Source organism: Callithrix jacchus, chromosome 8 (genome assembly GCF_049354715.1).
Source record: "Callithrix jacchus isolate 240 chromosome 8, calJac240_pri, whole genome shotgun sequence".
NCBI classification, from domain to species: domain Eukaryota; kingdom Metazoa; phylum Chordata; class Mammalia; order Primates; family Cebidae; genus Callithrix; species Callithrix jacchus.
The window spans coordinates 22,290,102-22,314,582 of NC_133509.1; the positions used below are offsets into that span (position 1 = coordinate 22,290,102).

General features: G+C 44.8%; 1 protein-coding gene and 1 non-coding gene across 5 annotated transcripts in view; one reads left to right on the forward strand and one right to left on the reverse strand.

Moving 5' to 3' along the window:
* The first annotated feature begins 3,553 nt into the window (after positions 1–3,553).
* Positions 3,554–24,481, forward strand: part of PTPN9 (protein tyrosine phosphatase non-receptor type 9) — a 99,451-nt gene continuing 78,523 nt past the window's right edge. For all 4 annotated transcript variants that reach the window (XM_054240483.2, XM_078333747.1, XM_054240482.2 and 1 more), the window contains exon 1: positions 3,554–4,287. Coding sequence is in view for 2 of the 4 variants with exons in the window: in XM_054240482.2 (XP_054096457.1) it covers positions 4,225–4,287 (63 nt within the window). In the remaining 2 variants the exon portion in view is untranslated. The remainder of the gene's footprint in view (positions 4,288–24,481) is intronic.
* Positions 23,933–23,994, reverse strand: LOC118145311 (U7 small nuclear RNA). The gene has a single exon (XR_004730434.1). It is a non-coding gene; the product is annotated as a U7 small nuclear RNA (small nuclear RNA).

Consider the following 24,481-nt stretch of genomic DNA (forward strand, 5'->3'; position numbering starts at 1 on the left):
TGCCTGTAAACCCAGCTACTCGGGAAGCTGAGGTGGGAGAATCTCTTGAACCAGGGAGGTGGAGGTTGCAGTGAGCCGAGATCGCTCCATTGCACTCCAGCCTGAGTGACAGAGCCAGACTCCATCTCAAAAAAAAAAAAAAAAAAAGAAATGTACAAAAGATCATATAGGGGAAAGTCTCCCTTTCATTTCTGTTCCCCAGACTCCCAGTTTTTCTTTTGGGAGACAATGTTACCTTTCTTGTGTATTGTTCCAAAGCTTTTCTTTTTTCCTTTTTTTTTTTTTTTCCAAGGCACAGTCTTGCTCTGTCACCCAGGCTGGAGTGCAGTGGTGCAATCTTGGCTCACTGCAACCTTGCCTCTCGGGTTCACTTGGCTAATTTATATATATATATTTTTGAGACAGAGTCTCGCTCTGTCGCCCAGGCTGGAGTGCAATGGCATGATCTCAGCTCACTGCAACCTCTACCTCCTGGGTTCAAGCGATTCCCTTGCCTCAGCCTCCTGAGTAGCTGGGATTACAGGCGTGCACCACAAGGCCAGTTAATTTTTAAATTTTTAATAGAGATGGGGTTTCACCTTGTTGGTCAGGCTGGTCTTGAATTCCTGACGTCGTGATCTGCTCACCTCCAAAAGTGCTGGGATTACAGGATGAGCCACCATGCCCAGCCAATGTTTGTATTTTTTTTCAGCCATGCATGAGCATTGTAGTTTTAATAGAGCCTGGTTTTCACCATGTTGGCCAGGCTGGTCTTGAATTCCTGACAAGTGATCAGCCCACCTCGGCTTCTGAAAGTGCTGGAATTACAGGTCTGAGCCACTGCACCTGGCCAACCTTTTTGGTGTATAAATTTGCATAGTTAAAAAAACTTGCATAGTTAAGGCTGGACAAGGTGGCTCAGGCCTGTAAGCCTAGCACTCTGGGAGTTTGAGGCAGGCAGATCACCTGAGGTCATTAGTTCAAGACCAGCCTGGCCAACTTTAGTAGAGTGAAACCCATCTCTAATAAAAATACAAGAATTAGCCAGGCATGGTGGCACACACCTGTAGTCCTAGCTACTGGGGAGGCTGAGGCATGAGAATTGCTTGAACCTGGGAGGTGGAGTTTGCAGTGAGCTGAGATCGTGCCACTGCATTCCAGCTTGGGAGACAGAACAAGACTTCATCTCAAAAAACAAAAACAAATAAACAAAAAAAGATAGTCTTCCAGAGGAGTGTGGGGTTGCAATACTGAAACTAACTCCTGTAAGGAGTGGTGAAGTCAACCTCCAGTCAGCTGTATTGATGCAAAGGAGAAAATATCCTAGCTGAGATAAAGATTCAGACACCAGGGATATCTTTGATTCTCACCAAGGGCAGCCTGAAGTTCCTATTGCATTAATGCAGAAATTAGGTGAGGTCAGGGATTGCTTTTATTTTATTTTACTTTATTTTTTTTTTGAGACGGAGTTTTGCTCTTGTTACCCAGGCTGGAGTGCTATGGTGTGATCTCGGCTCACCGCAACCTCCGCCTCCTGGGTTCAGACAATTCTCCTGCCTCAGCCTCCTGAGTAGCTGGGATTACAGGCACGCTCCACCATACCCAGCTAATTTTTTGTATTTTTAGTAGAGACGGGGTTTCACCATGTTGACCAGGATGGTCTCGATCTGTTGACCTTCGTGATCCACCCGCCTCAGCCTCCCAAAGTGCTGGGATTACAGGCTTGAGCTACTGTGCCCGGCCCAGGGATTGCTTTTAAAATCCTAGAAGGCTGGGCACAGTGGCTTGAACCTGTAATTCTAGCACTTTGGGAGGCTGATGCAGGAAGTTCGCTTGTGCCCAGTGGGGTCACCTTGGGTGATTACACAGCCAGTACATCAAGACAGGGGAATTGCAATGGCAAAAGAGTAATTCATGCAGAGTCGGTTGTGCGGGAGACTGGAGTTTTATTATTACTGAAATCAGTCTCCCTGGAGCATTCGGGAATTAGAGTTTTTTAAAGATAATTTGGTGGGTAGGGGCTTAGGGAGTGGGGAGTGCTGATTGATCAGACTGGAGATGGAATCATAGGGAGTTGAAATGAGTTTTTCTTGCTGTCTTCTGTTCGTGGGTGGAATGGCAGACCTGTTTGGCCCAGATTACCAGTCTGGGTGGTGTCACCTGATCCATAGAGTGCAGGGTCTGCAAAATATCTCAAGCACTGATCTTAGGTTTTACAATATTCTCAGGAATTTTGTAAACATTCTCAGGAATATTATAACAGTGATGTTATTCTCAGGAGGAATTTGGGGACATTTAGACTCTTGGAGCCTGAGGCTGCATGACCCCTAAATTGTAATTTCTAATTTTGTAGCTAATTTGTTAGTCCTGCTAAGGCGGAATGGACCCCAGGCAAGATGGAGGTCTTTTAGGGACAGGGTTGTTATCAATTTTGTTTCAGAGTCAAAACATTAACTGAATTCTTTCCCAAAGTTCTGCCTAAGCTAAGAAATGAACAAGGACAGTTTAAGGATTAGAAGCAAGATAGAGTTGGTTAGGACTGATTTCTTTCATGATCATAATTTCCTCAGTTATAATTTTTCAATGGCTGTTTCACCAGGAGTTTGAGACCAGCCTGGGCAACATAGCAAAACCCCCAGCTCTACAAAAATAAAAAAAAAAAAGTATCGTGCACCTGCAGTCTCACTTACTCAGGAGGCTGAGGCAGGAGGCCTCAGCCCAGGACTTTGAGGCTGCAGTGAGCTGTGATTACACCACTGCATTCCAGCCTGGGCAACAAAGTGAGACCCTGTCTTACCAAAAAAAAAAAAAAAAAAAAAAAAAAAAAAAAAAAACAGAAAAAGAAAAAGCATCACAACTCACAGCACCCTCCTGTTGTCTGAAGGCCCCTCCCTTGGGTCTCTCAGGACTGGCTCCAGGGCTTCAGCCTTGGAACTAGTTGTGGACTTCTTTGGGTCCCTTTGGAATGTTTATCTTTGGCTTGGAATAATGCAACATACCAAATCCAGCTTTGCCTTCCCTATGTCCCTTTTTGTCCCCAAATGACTCCAAGGCTGTACACCGATCCTGAACCCTTTGCTGCACTTGCCCTAGTGAAAATAAAAGGTCTGCAAAGGCTGCGTCATTCCCGAATGAGGTGCGGAGTCGGATGTCGTTTCTGTGGGGAATTAAAATTAGCTACACTGGAAATGAATTACAGGATACAGCGAGTAAGGAGGGAGAGAGAGGGAGGCAGATGAGATTCCTTTCACGTGAACATCCTGGCCTGAGAGGCAACCTTTACAGGGTCTTCAGGCTGCAAGCGACAAATAGATGAGGATTGTGGGTTGCTCACGCGTAGGTGGCAGCTCAAGTTAACCCCAGGAGTGGTGCCAGTCAGCAGATAACTTGCAAACGAATGTATTCTCCTCCTCCTCCGAGGATCTGAGCCTCACGAAACACGCTCTTTCTTTTTGTCCCTCCCGCAATCGAGTCGCCTTCCGTCCAGCCCGGGTCTCCTCCCCGCCCGGATCCCTCCCCTTCCCGGTCCCCAGCCCCCTCCCGGGCTCCTCTCTGTCTCCCCCTCCCGGACGGCGTCCTAGCTCTGCCGGGCCCTACTCGCCGTCTGCTTGTGAATGAGACGCTCAGTTTCTCAATGGAGCCGCGGGGGGCTCGGGCGGCCGCAGGGCGGCCGCAGCGTTGGCCTTGAGCCCGGAGGGGGGCGCGTTTCCCTCGCTCGCTCCCCGCTCCCTCCCTCTCGCTGCGGCCGCCCGCGAGGAGCCGGGCTGAGGCCGCCGCGCAAGTCGCAGGGCCAGCGTCCGCGAGGACGGCCCGGCTGGGCGGCCCCGAGCGCCGTGGCGCCGTGGAGGACCGGGAGTGCGGCCTTCGGGAAATTTCTGCCGACCCTTCGCTCCCGGCTCTAAAAGTTCCTGATTTCCGATTTCCTTTTAAATCCCGAGTGGCTGTTAGCTCTTCGCCTGCACTTTTTGTCCCCGGGGAGTTAGAGGAGGAGTGTGAGGAAAGGAGCGAATAATATAAAAAAGGATTTTCTCCCGGAAGAGAGAGGCAGTTCGGAGAGATTTTTCTTAGAGAAGCTGAAGCGGCGTTTGCGGGCGCCGGGCTCTGCCGGCCCCACCATGCGCGAACCGGCCCCGGGCTGCTGAGGCGCGGGGACGCGGAAGCGGAGGTCGAGCGTGCTGGGCTCCCGCGCTCGCGAGCAAGTCCTGTCCGCCGGGCGACGGCGGCAGTGGCGGCGGCAGCGGGGGAATGGAGCCCGCGACCGCGCCCCGGCCCGACATGGCGCCGGAGCTGACCCCGGAGGAGGAGCAGGTAAGCGGGCCCGAGGCCGCCGCGGTGGGTGTGTCCGGGCCTCCGAGGCCTACGCCAGCCTCTGCCTCCCCAGCCCCGGCTTTCCGCAGTCCCCAGGCCCGCGGCGCCCCCGCCCCTGTGCCCGGCCCGCGGGCCTCCCCCACCGGCGACCGCGCCCCAGGCCTCCACCCCCTCGTCCGGGGACCCTCCGGACCCTGCTCCCGTCCCCGCCGCTTCTGTCCCCGAGGCTGACGGGCCTCCTACGGTCCCCTCCGCACCCCACCCCCCATTCCAGGGGCAAAGTTCCTTGGTTCCAGGGAACCGCTACTTGCTCCCGGCCCTTCCACTCCCTGGTAAATGTTTTCCGTGAGGTTTGTGGCTTTTGAAGGGCAGGAAAAAACCCATTTTGGGGGGTGCTTCCTGTGGGGATCATCTCCCTTCTCGAGGAGGGGCTGAGAGTACTGGATGCATAGATGCCCTAGTTTTTCAGAGGCGCCTCTTAGGTTTCTCAGGCCCACTTGGGCAGGTTCTGGAAGATCCAGCCCTTCTTGTGCTCCTCAAGTCTCTGGCCTTGACCTCCCTATTCAGCTATCGCAGACGGGGCGCATCTCCTTACCCCGCTTCCCTACTCTCGTCTCATCTGACTGTCTCCATCTTTCTGAAGCTTATATTGAGCTCTATTGTTCCTTAAAAGCCTATGACCTTTAGTTCTCAGAAGAAAGTGGTTTGCTATTTCATTTTGGGGGCCTGGTAACTTTCCCTCCCTCACATTCTAGCTGCGAAGACAGGGACCACTCCTGAGGAAGATGGGAAGGTCTGTTAGCTTAGATTGGGATCCCTACGGGCTTTTCTCTGCCTCTTCCTTGGCTCTGCCCATACCCCGCCATAGCTATGCTCGAATATAGCTATAGTCTGATTCCACGTTATAAATAAAAAAATTAAAATAAACATGAAAAAAGAAAAAAGCGAGCCATGCTGGCAACCCATTTCAAGCTCCACAGCCCTTGTTTCCGAGGCCCACATCCGCCAGCACAGCCTCCAGTGCAAAGACAATCTAGTTTAACAAACTATTATTGGCTAATGAGCTTGTTGACCTGATTTTTAAAAGTCCTTGTCTTTTCTCCTCATTTGTGGGGATGACATTTTTAATATTTGGCCTCAGGCCACGGTTTCGTGTTTCGACACCTGGTGATAAAATCAGTATGGGCAAAAAAATTTTTAAAGAATTCTGCTTTGTACAAGCAGGGGCAATGAATGTCCTGGTAACTGCAGTTAATAAAATGCTAGTCAGACCCTAGTGCAAGCAGGTGGCCAAGGAACCCATCCTGCCAGAATTGGAAGTGCTTCAGTAGTAAGATAGGATGTGTTGGCTGATTTTAAAGGGACAAATCTCTTTCTTTCATCCTTTTTCTTGGATCAGTCAGATTTCTAAGACTTAAAGGCATCAGTATTCTATGTAAATGGCATCGGTTGCAAATTTGAAAACTTTAGTTTTCAAATGTCAATACTATGTCAATACTGTCAATACTTTAATATTTACCAGGAAAAATAAATATTAAAGTATTGACAGTATTGACATAGTGTTGGCTTTATTCTGTATATAGTGCATACACATGTATACAGTTCTGTTGTTTAGTAAAAACCTTATCTTTTACACTCAAGTGATTGTGATGGGCAAGAACAAGGACTAGGATGGAAACAGCAAAATATGTATTAAAGCCAAGAGATTATGTATGTGTGTTTTTAAAAATCTTATCTCTTTGTTTCTACAAAATGTTATTTTACAAGCATTTCTAAATGTTGAAACAAGCAAAAGCAGCATAGTTCTAATTATGGTAATGCCTCCCTGGTGTTATCATATTTTAGTTCAATATGACATGAGTACTCTTTTTTATTTTTTGAGATGAAGTCTCGCTCTGTCATCCAGGCTGGAGTGCAATGGCGTGATCTCAGTTTACTGCAACCTCTGCCTCCCGGGTTCAAGCGATTCTCTTGTCTCAACCCCCTGAGTAGCTGGGATTACCAGGCAGCGCCACCATGCCTGGCTAATTTTTGTTTTTTTAGTAGAGATGGGGTTTCACCATGTTGGTCAGGCTGGTTTGGAGCTCCTGACCTGGTGATCCACCCACCTTCGCCTCCCAAAGTGCTGGGATTACAGGCGTGAGCCACCGTGCCTGGCCAAGACTATAACTATAAAGAGTTCTTTAAGGCCGGGCGCGGTGGCTCAAGCCTGTAATCCCAGCACTTTGGGAGGCCGAGGCGGGTGGATCACGAGGTCAACAGATCGAGACCATCCTGGTCAACATGGTGAAACCCCGTCTCTACTAAAAATACAAAAAATTAGCTGGGCATGGTGGCGCATGCCTGTAATCCCAGCTACTCAGGAGGCTGAGGCAGGAGAATTGCCTGAACCCAGGAGGCGGAGGTTGCGGTGAGCCGAAATCACGCCATTGCATTCCAGCCTGGGTAACAAGAGCGAAACTCCGTCTCAAAAAAAAAAGAGTTGTTTAAAATTTTTTTTTTTTTTTGCGACAGAGTTTTTGCTCTGTTGCCCAGGCTGGAGTGCAATGGTGCGATCTCAGCTCACTGCAACTTCTGCCTCCTGGGTTCAAGCGATTCTCCTGCCTCAGCCTCTCGAGTAGCTGGGATTATGGATGCTCGCCACCATACCTGGCTAATTTTTTTATTTTTAGTAGAGACAAGATTTCACCTTGTTGAATTTGGCCAGGCTGGTTTCAAACTCTTGACCTCACATGGTCCGCCCACCTTGGCTTCCTATAAAGTGCTGGGATCATGGGCGTGAGCCACCATACCCAGCCAAGAGTGCTCTTAAAAGAGTTTTTAAAAAAATGTTTAAATTAAACAGCAGCAAGTAAGTGTTAGCCTTATCAAAGTAGTCCTCATGGGAAATGACACATTCATTCCATAATGCTACCCTATTGTGCAAATCAATTTTAACATTCATTTGGTGTTGATTTCAAAGCTTGTGGCAGACTCTTTGAAATTTCTTCAGGATGGGAAAATTCTTGTACTTTTGAGAGTCAGTCTGATTTCTGTAAATAGCAAAAAATCTTTTAGAGCCTTATTTAACATAGGGGATCAAACTGGGTTTACACATTTTCATGCAAAGGTGTAGTGGACTTAGGCCCTTTTTGGCCTGTGTGAACAGCCTTGAAGACATTTCTGAAGCAGAATACCTCCTGAGTGATATCTCCTTCTGTACACTCATATGAATCAGAAACCCAGAAGTCTTAGACACTGCTGTCCCTCTGCCCTTGTATACAATACAGTGTTAGATTTTCCTGAATATCTCTTGAATTCATTGGCTTCCTTCTACCATAGCTGCCATCACCCTGGTCCAAGATACTGTCCTGACAGGACTTTTGTTTTACACCTGATCCATCTGTATTCCAGAATGCAGAAGCCAGAGTCCTGTTGAAAATCTGATTTCATCTTCCCTTCAGCCTGCCTGCCACGAAAAGAAGTATTCAAAAAATCTTTAGTGGCTTTTTTTTTTTTGGAGACAGGGTCTCACTTTGTCACCTAGGCTGGAGTCCAGTGGTATAATCACGGCTCATTACAGCATCGACCTTCTGGGCAAGCAGTCCTCCTGCCTTAGCCTCCCAGAGCCTTAGGATTGCAGGCTTCATCATTGCTCTTGAGATCAAATTATAACTTTTTTTTTTTTGATACCGAGTTTCACTCTTGTTGCCCAGGCTGGAGTGCTATGGTGTGATCTCGGCTCACTGCAACCTCCACCTGCCAGGTTCAAGCAAGTCTCCTGCCTCAGCCTCCCGAGTAGCTGGGATTACAGACATGTGCCACCACACTTAGCTCATTTTGTATTTTTAGTAGTGAAGGGGTTTCTCCACATTGGTTAGGCTGGTCTCGAAGTCCCTACCTCAGGTGATCTGCCCACCTCAGCCACCCAAAGTGCTGGGATCACAGGCATGAGCCAACACGCCTGGCCCCAAATCACAACTTTTGAATGAATAAAGGCTATATATCTAGGCCCTTGTGCAGCCTAGATTCTCACCCTTGTCTCTGCTCCATGCACACTGGCCTTATAGTCCTGCTTTCTTGCCGTTTTTCTTCTTGCTTATAGGATCTTTGCAGGAGCTGCTTTCCTCCATCTGGAAACACCTCCCTTTGTTAACTCCCCCTTCATCCTTCAGCTCTCAGGTTTCCTTGATTTCAGTTAGATTAGATTCTGACCTAATAGGTTCTCAGAGCACCATTTACTCGTCCTTCACATCACTTATCACAAGTTAACACTTATTTGTGTGATTACATGACTGCAAGCAAGCTCTATGTGGGTTGGGACTATTTTTGCTTTTGCTCCCCATCATATGTACATTGCCTACCATAATGACTGACATAATGACTGGCACTTAAGGAATGCAGATTGAATGAGGAGTAGCTGTACTCCTGATTTGTATACCAACAGCATCATCTTCTTCAGAGTGGCTCATAAAAATAAGGACATCGCACAGTTTGATTTTTTTTTTTCCCTTCAAATGGCAATATGTACTTTGATTTATATGCTGTACATGTGTTGATACAGTTTTTGAAAGTTATGATTATTTCGTAGTCTCATTTTCTGTCTAGGCATTTGTTGAACTGATACAAATCCTCATTCATAACTTTGATGTTTCTTGTTTTTTCAGCTCCTCAATAATTATAAAGCCTTCAATTGGGTTACAAGAACATATATGTTGTTCTTGCCTTTAAGAAGCTTATATGAGTAACAGCCATAACAGTATCTTGTCTTAACTCCTGTTTTGAGTCAGGCTCTGTGGTGGGCATTTCACATGAAATTAATCCTCCCTCCCAAAATTGGAATTACTGCCCTCACTTTGCAAAAGGGAAGGAAATTGCCCAAGGTCATAGTTAGCAAGTGATGGAGCCATGATTTCCACCCAGGTCTAGGTTTTCTGCCTTCACTGACGGTGTTTCCTCTATTACACTACATTACTTCCCAAGAAGCCATTAGCCAATTTACTTAGATGCCTAAGTGGGTATAAAGCAGCCAATATTTTGTGGGTTTTGGTATTGATATATGTGTTCGGTTTTGGTAATGCTTCTTAAAATATAGTTTGAAGAGTACAGACAAAGGAAAAGATTTAGAAAACCTTTACTCACCTATATATCGTCAGCAGAAATATATTGTATACTCTGTGCAAGAAATTACGATGAAATTACTCTTGGAAAAAAAATTGTTCCTTAAAATAGAGTTGGAAACTCTCCATTTCAAGGTGTGGTAACATTTTTTAAAAATTTTATTTTCTTTGTATCTTCTTTTTCTTTTGCACAAGAAGGCTAACTATTCTTTGAGCCAAATATGAAGAATATTATCTCTCCAAACTGTAAAAACTAAAATGTTTTTTGTGTCACTGATATATTCCCTTTTTGATATATTTATATACAAATGCAAAAACCTTTCTTTCTTTTTGTTTTTTCTTTGGAGACAGTTTTTGCTCTGTCGCCCAGGCTGGAGCAAAGTCTCAGTTCACTGCAACCTCCACTTTCCACATTCTCCTGCCTCAGCTTCCCGAGTAGCTGGGACTACAGGCATGCACCATCACATCCTGCTAATTTTTGTATTTTCATTTAGTAGAGATGGGGTTTTGCCATGTTGGCTAGGCTGATCTCCAATTCCTGACCTCAAGTAATTAACCCACCTTGGCCTCCCAAAGTGCTGGGATTACAGGTGTGAGCCATCACACCCAGCCATAAAAACCTTTTTTTTTTTTGACACGGAATCTCACTCTTGTTGCCCAAGCTGGAGTGCAATGGCATGATCTCAGCTCATCACAACCTCTGCCTGCCAGGTTCAAGCAATTCTCCTGGCTCAGCCTCCCAAGTAGCTGGGATTACAGGTACTCGCTGCCACACCTGGCTAATTTTTTGTATTTTTAGTAGGGATGGGGTTTCACTGTGTTGGCCAGGCTGGTCTTGAACTCCTGACCTCAGGTGATCCACCTGCCTCAGCCTCCCAAAGTGCTGGGATTACAGGTGTGAGCCACCACGTCCGGCCAAAACCCTTTATTAATGGGCTGGCAGTTTGGCAGTGTGAAGGACAGTTTCTACATATAAGTATTAATCTTCATTCTCATTATGTTATAAGGTTTTTTGTTTTTGAGACAGAGTCTTGTTGCCCAGGCTGGAGTGCAGTGGCGCAATCTCAGCTCACTGCAACCTCCACCTCCCAGGTTCAAGCAATTCTCGTGCCTTGGTCTCCCAAGCAGCTGGGATTACAGGTGCCTGCCACCATGCTCAGCTAATTTTTGTATTTTTAGTAGAGATGGGGTTTCACCATGTTGGCCAAGCTGGTCTCAAACTCCTGACCTCAGGTGATCCTCTCACCTCGGCCTCCCAGAGTGCTGGGATCACAGGTATGAGCCATGGCGCCCAGCCATCTGTTTATATTTTTATTTGAAACCAAAGATAGTTTTATACATATAGTATTTCTTTCATATTAAAACAATTTATGATTATTTAAAGTTGCTACAACAAATAACTTTATATTTTCAAAGCCTCTAATAAAATTTTTATTTTTTAAATTAGTTTTATTATTTTATTTTTTAAATAAGAGACAAGGTCTCACTGTGTTGCCCAGGCTGGTCTTGAACTCCAGGTCTCAAACAGTCCGCCTTGGCCTCCCAAAATGCTGGGATTATAGGTGCGAGCACCATGCCCAGCCTGAAAATTCTTTTTTTGTTTTGTTTCTATTTTTATTTTATGTTTTTTCTTCTGAAAATTCTTAAAGTTTATGTTGTTTAGACCTTATAGTATTTAAGGAGTAATAAGGAAATGCATGTGGAAAACTTAGCCCAATGTTTATGTAATAAGCAGTCGGTAAAGTTAGCCATTATTATGATATTCATCTTTTTTTTTTTTTGAGACTGAATCTCACTCTATTGCCCAGGCTGGAGTGCAGTGGTGCCATCTTGGCTCACTGCAGCCTCTGCCTCCCAGGTTCAAGTGATTGTCACGCCTTAGCCTCTGAATTAGCTGGGATTACAGGCGCCCACCACCAGGACTGGCTAATTTTTATATTTTTAGTAGAGATGGGGTTTCACCCTTTTGGCCAGGTTTGTCTCGGACTCCTGACTTCAGGTGATCCACCCACCTCGGCCTCCCAAAGTGCTGGGATTACAGGCATGAGCCACCATGCCCATCCTCATTGTTTTTCAGTAGTGAAAAATTTTAGAATCACCTTAGTTTAAGCCAATTACAAAGAAAAAAAATACTTGTATTCATCCTGGGGACCATCACCTAGTACAGGTTCTTATGAATTCCAGGAAAGTATTATCTTGCATTTTTAGAGTGTAGTTTTCAAAAGCCTATGCTAATTGTATGCTATGGTTTTTGCTTTATTTTTTTGGAGACAGAGTCTTACTCTGTCACCCAGGCTGGAGTGCAGTGGCATGATCATAGCTCACTGCAACCTTGATCTCCCAGCCTCAGGTGATCCTTCCACCTCAAATTCTCATGTTCCTGGGACTACAGGCATGTTATCACACCCGACCAATTTTTAAATATTTTTTGTTCAAGCATTTCTCTACCTTGGCTTCCCAAAATTCTGGAATTACAGGCGTGAGCATTGTGCCCAGCCTGATTTGTAATTTTATAATGGAATCTTTTAAAGCTAAAAATTTAACTGTTTTACTATTGACTTCAGAGATTTTTGGCATTTTTCCCAAGGATAAGGGTTTTCATCCCATTTCTTGTGGCCAGGAACTTCCCTTTCCCACAGTCTTACATGTCCTATGCTAAAAGTCATCTGTCCCCCCGGAAGTTACCATATGCCAAGGACCGAATTATTTATGATGTTAAATTGAGGCCTTCTACAGAGAGAAGGAAGTAAAGCTGAAGAACTAAATTTTCATCACTGCCTGTAGTTTATGATATTGTAAGTAGCAATTAGGTAAAATCTCATTCGGATATGAGAATTTTACTCTTAAAAATTTCTGAGCACATCAAGGGTCTTGGACTTTAGGAGGTTTTCTCTAAGGAACCTGACCTAGTATTTATGAATGAATTGAAAAGACCCTCCTTTAGAAAGGAGCCAAACTGTTTTTTTTTTTGAGAAGGAGTTTTGTGGTTGTTGCCCAGGCTGGAGTGCAGTGGCATGATCTCTGCTCACTGCAGCCTTTGCCTCCTTGGTTCAAGCAATTCTCCAGCCTTAGCCTCCTGAATAGATGGGATAACAGGTGCCCCCCACCATGCCCAGCTAAGTTTTATATTTTTTGTAGAGATGGGGTTTCACTTTGTTGGCTAGGCTGCTCTCGACCTGATTCAGGTGATCCACCCACCTTAGCCTCCCAAAGTGCTAGGATTACAACAGGCATGAGCCACCTCGCCTGGCCAGCAGCTAAAGTGTTTTAAAGAGATAAAAGTTAAGTTATTGTGAGTAAATTTGAGTTTCACTTTCTGACTTTTGTGTATTTATTGTCTTGGAAAAGACATAATAATTTTGGAATATTTTAACTTTGTTTTCAAAATATCAAGGCCCATTTTATAACAGAGGCTGGTCCATTGCAGTGCCAAGATTAGAAGTCATAGAACCTAACCCTGATTATTTGTTCAGATACAGCCTCAACCTCTAGTGTAAGGTTTTTTTTTGAGACAGTCTTACTGTGTCACCCAGGCTGGAGTGCAGTGGAGTGATCTCGGCTCACCGCAACCTCCGCCTCCTGGGTTCAAGCGATTCTCCTGCCTCAGCCTCCCATCCCAAGTAGCTGGGACTGCAGGCACCCGACACCATACCCAGCTAATTTTTTGTGTGTTTTCAGTAGAGACGGGGTTTCACCATGTTGGCCAGGCTGGTCTTAAAGTCCTGACCTCATGATCTGCCCACCTCAGCGTCCCAAAGTGTTGGGATTACAGGCGTGAGCCACTGTGCCCGGCCAATATTAGCTGTTTCACTTCTTCTATCTATCATCCTGCCTTGATATAGCAGACACTTGGGAATACTTTCTTTTTCATAATCAGTCATTTTAACATTTTCCCCCTATGCGAGATCTTGGTTGCTCTTCCTGGCCACTAAAAATAACCATCGTTTTCTATTCCTATTCCTCTGAATAAAGGAAAATGTTCCTGGAAAAGGTAATTTAGCCTGCACTCTTCAGTGCTGGAGGGCTTGGAATTAGCACTTTCATATCTGATTTGGAAAAGGCCCCTTAGGAGCCTAACTGAGCTTCTTAAGTGTTTGGTACTTGCTCAGTGCAGGTAGGTAGGTTTATGGAATTATTAAGACTGAAGTGGCTGGGGATGTTCATCTGTTAATTACTTTTTCTTTGCTTGAACACCTAGCTAATCTTTACCTTAGCATTTATTTTGAAGTGAGTCATTATTACAGATATACATCATTATTTATGATAATATGATATCATTAATTATATACATCATTATTACAATCAGTCTTTTAAAAAATGGGCTGTTTAAAGCTAGGCATGGTGGCTCATGCTTGTAATCCCAGCATTTTGAGAGGCCAAGGCCGGTGGATCACCTGAAGTCAGGAGTTCGAGACTAGCCTGGCCATCATGGCAAAACCCCATCTCTACTGAAGATACAAAAAAATTAGCCGGGTATGGTGGCGCATGCCTGTAATTCTAGCTACTCCAGAGGCTGAGACAGGAGAATTACTTGAACCCGGGAGGCGAAGATTGCAGTGAGCTGAGATCGTGCCACTGCACTCCAGCCTGTGAGACATAGTGAGATTCTGTCTCAAAAAAAAAAAAAGAAAAGAAAAAAGAAAAAACATGGGTTATTTAGATTACCTACAATAATGATCATATGTTTCTGTTGCCGAGGCTGGAATGTGGTGGCAGTCATGGCTCACTGAAACCTTGACTTCCCAGGGTCAAGCAGTACTCCAGTTTAGCCTCTTGAGTAGCTGGGACCACAGACATGTGCCATCACATCCAGCTAATTTTTTTTTTTCTCATAAATAGAGATGGGACCTCACTATGTTGCCGAGGCTGGTCTGAAACTCCTGAGCTCAAGCTAACCGTCCGACTCAGCCTCCCAAAGTGCTGAGATTATAGGCATGAAGCACTATACCCAGCCCATATGTTTCTTTTCCTTTTTTTTTGAGATGGAGTCTGGCTCTGTTGCCTAGACTGGAGTGCAGTGTCACTATCTCTGCTCACTGTACCCTCCGCTTCTCAAGTTCAAGCGATTCTCCTGCCTCAGCCTCCCAAGTAGCTGGGACTACAGACAGATGCCACCACACCTGGTGGCATTTTTAGTAGAGACCGGGTTTCACCATGTTAGCCAGGGTAGTCTTGATCTCCTGATCTTGTGATCTACCCACCTCAGCCTCCCAAAGTGTTGAGATTACAGGCGTGAGCCACCATGCCTGGCCCTATGTGTTTCTTTTATAATGAAAAATAACATTTTGTGAAAAGTACTATGTATTTTTTACACATTTTAAGATTATACTAACAAATGCTGAGATCTCAGTTTTTAATATTATTGCAAATCTGGCCTTTTTATAAACCAAAAGATTTTTTTTTAAGACAGAGTTTCACCATGTTGATCAGGCTGGTTTTGAACTCCCGACCTCAGGTGATCCGCCTGCCTTGGCCTCCAAAGTGCTTGGATTACAGGCATGAGCCACCATGTCTGGCCAAATCAAAAGATTTATAAGTAAAACCTAGGCCTTTAGGGTGATGACCCTTTGATAGAGCTCAGGAATCCCTCAGTTTCCTTTGTGGCTCTTGGTGTTTTACTTAACGTTTCTGAGTCTGTTTTGTCTTATTTCCTTAAGGATTTTTTTTTTGGAGATCTGCTTAATTAAGTAAAATCCCTTGTATTGCCGGGTGCAGTGGCTCACGCCTATAATCCTAGCACTTTGGGAGGCCAAGATGGGTGGATCACCTGAGGTCAGGAGTTCAAGACCAACCTGGCCATCATGGTGAAACCCCATCTTTAAAAAGAAAAAAATCCCTTGTATTTACAAAATACTCAATAAAAGTGGTAAGTATTCTTGCTGTCTGTGATAGAGGAAGCTTTTTTTTTTTCCAGGTAAGAATAGGAACAACCCTGGGCACGGTGGCTCATGCCTGTAGTCCCAGCATGGTGGGAGGCCAAGGTGGGCGATCACAAGGTCACGAGTTTGAGACAAGCCTGACCAACATGATGAAACCCCGTCTGCAGTAAAAATACGAAAATTAGCAGGGTGTAATCCTAGCTGCTTGGGAGGCTGAGGCAGGAGAATTGCTTGAACCTGGGAGGCAAAGGTTGTGATGAGCCAAGATTGTGCCACTGCATTCCAGCCTGGGCGACAGAGGGAGATTCAGTCTCAAAAAAAAAAGCATAGGAAGAAAAATGAGGAATCTGACTTTGTAGCATTGAAATAATAAGAGATTCCAAGACAGCCTAAGAATTCTAACAGTTACCATGCACGAGAGTAATGTGCGTAGAAGAGTAGTGAGGCTACCTTAGTTCATTTTTACTGTTAAGACTTTTTGCATCATCTATTGGTTCATTGGTTTATTTCTTCTTTCTAGGTTACACATTACCTTTAGGTGCACTGGTGGTGGCGGTCTGCTTCTATTCCTTCTTTTCAGATAAAACCTTAAAATGACATCTGATGATATAAAAATGACTTGCAAATGAGTGCAAAGAATGACCGTCTGTATTATCTTCCATATTTTATTTAAGCAGCTTTTATGAACAAAATTAATCATTTCATTGTTTGTCTCTGGATCCCTATCAGGATGCTCCTCCCCCCAGAACATTTGCTGATATCTAGAAACTTTTTTTTTTTGAGACAGAGTTTCACTCTTGTTACCCAGGCTGGAGTGCAATGGCATGATCTCGGCTCACCGCAACCTCCGCCTCCTGGATTCAGGCAATTCTCCTGCCTCAGCCTCCTGAGTAGCTGGGATTACAGGCATGTGCCACCATGTCCAGCTAATTTTTTGTTTTTTTTTATGTATTTTTAGTAGAGACAGGGTTTCGCCATGTTGACCAGGATGGTCTCGATCTCTTGACCTCGTGATCCACCCGCCTCGGCCTCCCAAAGTGCTGGGATTACAGGCTTGATCCACTGCGCCCGGCCTAGAAACCTCTTTAGTTGTCATGACTGTGGAAGGTGGTACTGGCCTCTAGTGGGTAGAGGCCAGGAATGCTGCTAAACATTCTCTAATGCAAAGGACAGCTCCCTACAGCAAAGAATTATCTGGTCAAAATGTCAAGAGTGCCAGAGTTGAGAAAAAATGGTTTATCTCTGAAAAATGTTGTAGTTAGGAACAGTTTGAAGTTTTCACTCTAAAGTTAAAGATAGGTGTTTGTTCAACACATTTAGTATTTTTGAAAATATTGCCGGGCACGGTGGCTCACACCTATAATCCCAGCACTTTGGGAGGCCGAGGCAGATGTATCACCAAGTCAAGAGATCGAGGCCATCCTGGTCAGCATGGTGAAACCCCGTCTCTACAAAAAAAAAAGCCACTGATTTGGCCTGGCGCGGTGGCTCACGCCTACAATCCCAGCACTTTGGGAGGCCGAGGCAGGTGGATCACGAGGTCAAGAGATGGAGACCATCCTGGTCAACAAGGTGAAACCCCGTCTCTACTAAAAATACAAAAATTAGCTGGGCATGGTGGTGTGTGCCTGTAGTCCCAGCTACTCGGGAGGCTGAGGCAGGAGAATTGCTTGAACCCAGAAGGCAGAGGTCGTGGTGAGCTGAGATCGTGCCATTGCATTCCAGTCTGGATAACAACAGCGAAACTCCGTCTTAAAAAGAAAAAAGAAAATATTGGCTGGGCATGGTGGCTCACACCTGTAATCCCAGCACTTTGGGAGGCTGAGATGGATAGATCATGAGGGCAGGAGTTTGAGACCAGCCTGGCCAATATGGTGAAACCTCGTCTCTACTAAAAACACAAAAAATTAGCTGGGTATGGTGGCATGCGTTGTAGTCCCAGCTACTTGGGAGGCTGAGGCAGGAGAATTGCTTGAACCTGGGAAGTGGAGGTTGCAGTGAGCTGAGATCTCACCACTGTACTCCAGTCTGGGTGACAGAGCAAGATTCCATCTCAAAAAAAAAGAAAGAAAATATATGTCACCAAATACTGATTTCAGTGATTGACTTCCATACTGAAAAGCTCTAGTCAAAAACCAATTGTTTTATAGCATAACCATCATAGAGGATAAAATGAGCCATTTCCACAGCCTTTGCAGGGGTTTTCAGAGATGGAGGGATTTTATTTAGCTTTTTAAAAATTATTATTTTTATGTATGTATGTATGTATTTTTATTTTATTTTATTTTATTTATTTTTTTTTTTTGAGACGGAGTTTCGCTCTTGTTACCCAGGCTGGTGTGCAATGGCGTGATCTCGGCTCGCCGCAACCTCCGCCTCCTGGGTTCAGGCAATTCTCCTGCCTCAACCTCCCGAGTAGCTGGGATTACAGGCACGCGCCACCATGCCCAGCTAATTTTTTGTATTTTTAGTAGAGACAGGGTTTCACCATGTTGACCAGAATGGTCTCGATCTCTTAACCTCGTGATCCACCCGTCTCGGCCTCCCAAAGTGCTGGGATTACAGGCTTGAGCCACCGTGCCCAGCCGTATTTTTATTTTTTTGAGATGGAGTCTTACTCTGTTACCTGGGCTGGAGTGCAGTGGTGCGATCTTGGCTCATTGCAACTTCTACCTCCTGGGTTCAAGTGAATCTCCTGCCTCAGCCTCCTGAGTAGCTGGGATTACAGGTGTCTGCCACTATGCCCAGCTAATTTTTTGTATATTTAGTAAAGGTGGTGTTTCACCGTGTTGGCCAGTCTGGTCTCAAACTCCTGACCTGCCTTGGCCTTCCATAGTGCTGGGATTATAGGCATGAGCCACTCTGCCCAGCCTATGTATGTATGTATGTATGTATGTATTTTTTTGGTGTATTCTGGTGCCAGGTGGTGCAATCTCAGCTCACTGCAACCTCTGCCTCCCGGGTTCAAGCAATTCTGCCTCAGCCTCCCAAGGAGCTGGGACTACAGATGCATGCCACCACGCCCAGCTAATTTTTGTATTTTTTTAGTAGAGATGGGGTTTCACCATGTTGGCCAGGATGGTCTCGATCTCTTGACCTCGTGATCTACCCGCCTCAGCCTCCGAAAGTGCTGGGATTATGGGCGTGAGCCACCGCACCCGGCCTATTTATTTTTAATAGAGACAGGGTCTTGTTATGTTGTCCAGGCTGGTCTTGAATTCCTGGCCTCAAGGGATCCTCCCACCTTGCCCTCCCAAAGGATTAGAATTACAGCCATGAGCCACTGCACTCGAGATGAAGGTATTTTATATGACAGAACACTACTGAGCCTTGCCATGGTATGATGATGTGGTATCATTTTTATTTTTCCTTTTCAAATGTTTTTCTTTTTAAAAATTATTATTTTTGTCAGGTGTGGTAGCTTAAGCCTGTAATTCCAACACTTCGGGAGTCTGAGGCAGGAGAATCCATTGAGCCCAGAAATTCAAGGTTACAAAGCTATAATTTTGCCACTGCAGTCCAGCCGGGGCAACAGAGTGAGACCCTGTCTCTATTAAAAACAAACAAACAAAAAAGACTGGCTGGGCGCAGTGGTTCACACCTGTAATCGCAGCACTTTGGGAGGCCAAGGTAGATGGATCACAAAGTCAGGAGTTTGAGACCAGCCTGGTCAACATAGTAAAACCCCATCTCTACCAAATATACAAAAATTAGCTGGACACAATGGCGCACGCCTGTAGTGCCAGCTACTCAGGAGGCTGAGGCAGGATAATCACTTGAACCTGGGAGGCGGAGGTTGCGGTAAGCCGAGATCGTGCCACTGCACTCCAGCCTGGGCAACAGAGCGAGACTCCATCTCAAAAAAAAAAAAAAAAGAAAAGACACATAATAATTGTATATAATTTACGTATTTGCACATAATTATAATTGTACATATTGTAATGTTTCAGGACACGTGTACCTCCAAATGTTTCTAAGTGTTGCTATGTTCCCTGCTAAGTGTCTCTGTTCCCTTTTTAATCACCACACAGTGTTGATTATGTTTCAATTCTTTGTCATATTAATGTCAACTGAGAGGAAATATTTGTAGATCATAAGTAGAAATATAATTATTCAACAGTCATTTATCATCTGTTGGTATGTGCCAGGTCCTTGTTTAGCAGGGTTGGAGCTCTCTATCCTTGAGGAATTGCCCTCTAGTTCTTTGAAAGCAGTTCTTAACTAGAGAGTACCTGTCAAGGAGGAGGATTGTAATGTGCAATGAGGACAGGGAGTTGAGCTGCTGAATTCTTAGTATACATTGGAGGGTTCATAATATGTTTTCTGAGAGATTGAATCAACCTCAAAGCCCATCAGCAGTGGATTGCATAAAGAAAATGTGGTATAGGCTGGGCATGGTGGCTCACGCCTATAATCCCAGCACCTTGGGAGGCTGAGGTGGGCAGATCACCTGAGGTAAGGAGTTGGAGACCAGTCTGACTAACATGGTGAAACCTCGTCTCTACTAAAAATACAAAAATTAGCTGGCTGTGGTGGCATGTGCCTGTAATTCCAGCTGTCTGGGAGGCTGAGGCAGGAGAATCATTTGAACCTAGGAGGCAGAGGCTGTAGTGAGCTGAGGTCGTGCCATTGCACTCCAGCCTGGATGACAAGAGTGAAACTCCATCTCAAAAAAAAAAAAAAAAAGAATAGAAAATGTGGTGTATTATACACCCTGGAATACTACACAGCCATAGAAAAGACCATATGTTTTGGAGCAAGGATGATGGAGCTGGAGACCATTATACTAAGCAAACTAATGCAAGAACAGAAAACTAAATGCTGGCCAGGCGTGCTGGCTCATGCCTGTAATCCAAGCACTTTGGGAGGCTGAGGCGGGTGGATTCTTTGAGGTCAGGAGTGCAAGACCAGCCTGGCCAACATGGTGAAACCCTGTCTCTACTAAAAATAAAATTAGCTGGGCATGGTGGCACATACCTTTAATCCCAGCTACTTGAGAGGCTAAGGCAGGAGAGTCGCTTGAACATGAGAGGAAGAGGTTGCAGTGAGCTGAGATCACACCACGGCACTCCAACCTGGGAAACAAGTGAGACCTCATGTCAAAAAAAAAAAAAAAAGGGAAGAAGAAAACAAAAAACAAATGCCACATGTTATCACTTATAAGTGGGATCTAAACATTAGGTACACATGGACACAAAGAAGGGAACAATACACACCTGGGTCTACTTGAGTGTGGAGCTTAAATAAAAAAAAAAAAAAATGCACATTTTCAAGTCCTCATCTCAGTCTACTGAATCAGAAGCTCCAGAAATGGGATCCAGTAATATGTATTTTAACATCTCTAAATGCGTACTCAACGTCTGACAACCAGTGATTCAGAAAATATGTAGGATGCTGTTGATCAGGGAACCATCTAGAAGTGAATTTAGACATTCAGGTACACTTCAGGAAGGGAAGTCTTGAATTTACAAATTGGCTCAGAACTAGGTATTAACCAGTCTGAACTGGATGAAAGCTCCATTTGGTTCTGGACTAGAACTGAGCTATTCTCTGGAAGAGGAGCAGCAAGGCAAACTTCTCAAAGACTAGCATTTTTCTTGGTTTCTCTCATCTGAAGAAAGAGCAGAGCCTCTTGAGATATGGAGATGGAACCAGTATATCTGCATGGTTGAAAAGAAAAGAGGGCATTGAGACACCTGATGTCCACTGCAGATGGCATTCCCTAGAGAGATGCTTGGCTTCCAGGGGAGTATTGAATGAAACAAGACACAGGCTGTTCTGATTCAGCCAGGAAAACCTGCTAATTTTGACAGGGCCATTCAGTAGGGAAGCTCATGTTACTCCAGTGTCAGTTGCCCTGAGAGTCTGGACGTGGGAGTTACCAGACCTTACCATCTGGATTCTGCTGGGGAGCTGAGCCAAGCCCAGTTCTAACTGGAGTTAGAACTGGACACTGCAGTGAGGACATCCAGATTACAGGCAGCTATTTAAGACTTCATTCTTTGTAGGTTTGCAAATAGTCTCTTAGGTACAATAAGCTGATCAACTTGTATCATTTTATGAGCATATATAGGTTTGTTACTGAGTTTATCTGAGGGCTTTTTTGGATTTGAAAGTATTGATCTAAGCCAGGCATGGTTGCTCACACATGTAATCCCAGCACTTTAGGAGGCTGAGGCAGGAAGATCACTGGAGCCCAGGAGATCGAGACCAGCCTGGGCAACAAAGGGAGACCCTGTCTCTACAAAAAATTTTACAGGCTGGGTGTGGTGGCTCACACCTGTAATCCCAGCACTTTGGGAGGCTGAGTCAGGCAGATCATCTGAGGTTGGGTGTTCAAGACCAGCCTGACCAACATGGATAGACCCCGTCTCTACTAAAAATACAAAATTAGCCAGGCATGGTGGTGCATGCCTGTAACCCCAACTATTTGGGAGGTTGAGGCAAGAGAATCACTTGAATCTGGGAGGTGGTGGTTATGGTGAGCCGAGATTGCACCATTGCAATCCAGCCTGGGCAACAAGGGTGAAACTCCATGTCAAAAAACTTTTTTAAAATTATCTGGGCATGGTAGTATGTTCCTGTAGTCTCAGCTAGTTGGGAGGCTGAGGTGGGAGGATCATATGAGCCTGGAAGGTTGAGGCTGCAACGAGCCATGATTGTGCCTCTGCAGTACTCCAGCCTAGATGACAGAGTGAGATTATGTCTTAAAAAAATTTTTAAAAAGAATAAAGGATTGGTCTAGCAGGTTTGAAATGGCTAAGATGACTGACGTTGCCTAATTGTATATTCCCGACCAGCTGCATCCCTTTAAAAGGGAGTAATGGAGGTGTGGGTCAAGGAGACATTCAGGAAGAGTCCTGGTTTCTTGAGTATGTGACTCACACTCAGGATTGATTCAGTTACCTAGGGCACAGGGTTGGGTCTCAGCCTTAGGAAGAACTTGCGGGCCAGTTAGATTTGGTACAGATTAGCATCGAGTCTAATCTGCAGGCCAGGGCCAGATTAGCAGCAAGGCTGACATGCCATATCCTAGAATTGTGGACTAGAAGTGAACAAGTCACTTCTGTCAGATTCATTTGGGGCTTTGAGACTGAGGCAAAATTGAGTGTGAGGGATGTGAATATGTTGTGGGGGATATGTGAACATGAACGTGTTACTGGGGAATAGAGATGGAAGCAGTTATCAGGTAGCTTTGTTTGGATGGAGTGGAGGGAATAGAGCCAGGAAGAAAGAGGCTAGTTACTATGTTTTCAGAGCTACTAACCATTCTCATCTGTCCTGGATTGATTTTTTTGCCGGTGACACTCTTAAAGTTTAGCACTCAGGACTAAAGATAGTATCAAGAATGAAGTCTGATAGGACTTCTTGCTTTGGACACTGTGCTTTAGTAATGGGCTCTAAATTCACAGTAATTTTTGGCAGTCTTAGCAAGCTGTTGATTCATAGATTCAAGTCAACTAAGATCCCTAATTCTTTCCATTTTTTTTTTTGAAACGGAGTTTCACTCTTGTTACCCAGGCTGGAGTGCAATGGCGCGATCTCGGCTCACCGCAACCTCCGCCTCCTGGGTTCAGGCAATTCTCCTGCCTCAGCCTCCTGAGTAGCTGGGATTACAGGCATGCGCCACCATGCCCAGCTAATTTTTTTATATTTTTAGTAGAGACGGGGTTTCACCATGTTAACCAGGATGGTCTCGATCTCTTGACTTCGTGATCCACCCACCTCGGCCTCCCAAAGTGCTGGGATTACAGGCGTTGAGCCACCGCACCCAGCCCCTAATTCTTTTCTTATGTACTCCTGTTAAGTTTCATCTGGTGCTTCTAAAATTGATGTACTTGCACTTTTCCTTAAATTTCATTTTGTTAGATTTAATGTGCAGTACCATTTGTTGAGTCTTTATGTCCCAAGAACTTTACAAATATTACTTTTTCTCCTGTCTTACAATTTCGTGTAGCCTTACAGTTTCATGTAGTATTACCTCCATTTTATAGATACCAAAATTAAGGTCCAGAGAAGTTAAGTAACTTGCCTGGATTCTAAACAGTAAGTGACAGAATCTGGTACACAAACCTTTGGCTACCTGACTGCAAATCCTGTTGCTTTTGAGTACCATTCTAGCCCATTGTTCCAACCAGTTTTGATTTTAGCTAAAGTTCTTCCTTCTATATGGTCAACATGACCCAGTGACCTTGTCTAAATCTTTTATGGGACTGTATCTAGTTTGCCAGTGACTCTCTTAAGGTTTAGCACTCAGAACTGAAGACAGCCTAGGTGCTTTTCAACTTACTCTGAGGTTATGTACCAAAAAAAATATGTTTTTGTGTATTAAATGCATTTAGTAAGTCGAAAATGCATTTAATACACCTAACCTACTGAGCATAGCTTATCCTATGATGTTCAGCTCATTTCTGAGCCTTAAACATGCTCAGAGGATTTACATTAACCTAGAATTAAGCAAGATCATTTAACACAAAGCGGATTTTATAATCAAGTGTTGAGTATCTCATGTAATTTGTAATTTATGGAATACTGAAAGTGAAAAACAAAATGGTTGTAGGGTGTCAAAGTATAGTTTCTACGGAATGCTTCTCACTTTTGCACCATTGTAAAATTGAAAAAAAAATTTTTTTTTTGAGATGGAGTCTTTTTTTTTTTTTTTTTTTAAGGGGCTTTCCGGCAAAAACCGGAAAGCCTGCTAGACAAATTCCAAAAGAGCTGTAACACTGAGATGGAGACTTACTCTGTCACCCAAGCTGGAGTGCAGTGGTACAATCTCAGCTCATTGCAACCTCCACCTCCCAGGCAAGTTCCAGCAATTCTTCTGCCTCAGCCTCCCGTGTAGCTGGGACTATAGGCATGTGCCACCATACCCAGCTAATTTTTGTAGTTTTAGTAGAGACAGGGTTTCACCATGTTGGTCAGGCTGGTCTCAAACTCCTGACCTCAAGTGATCTGCCCACCTCGGCCTCCCAAAGTGCTGGGATTACAGGTATGAGCCGCCACGCCTGGCAAAATTCAAAGAATTAAAAGTGAGACCATCATAAATTGGGGACCATCTGTATTAGAGATGAGGTCTGGTAAGCCTCCTTGTTTCTGATGCTATGCCTTTATATTGTGCTCATTGCCCTTAATGGGATTGGGCCAGAGACAGATGCTGAGTAAATTAATGGAAAGAGCATGGGGTGACCAGCCTGGCCATCATAGTGAAACCCC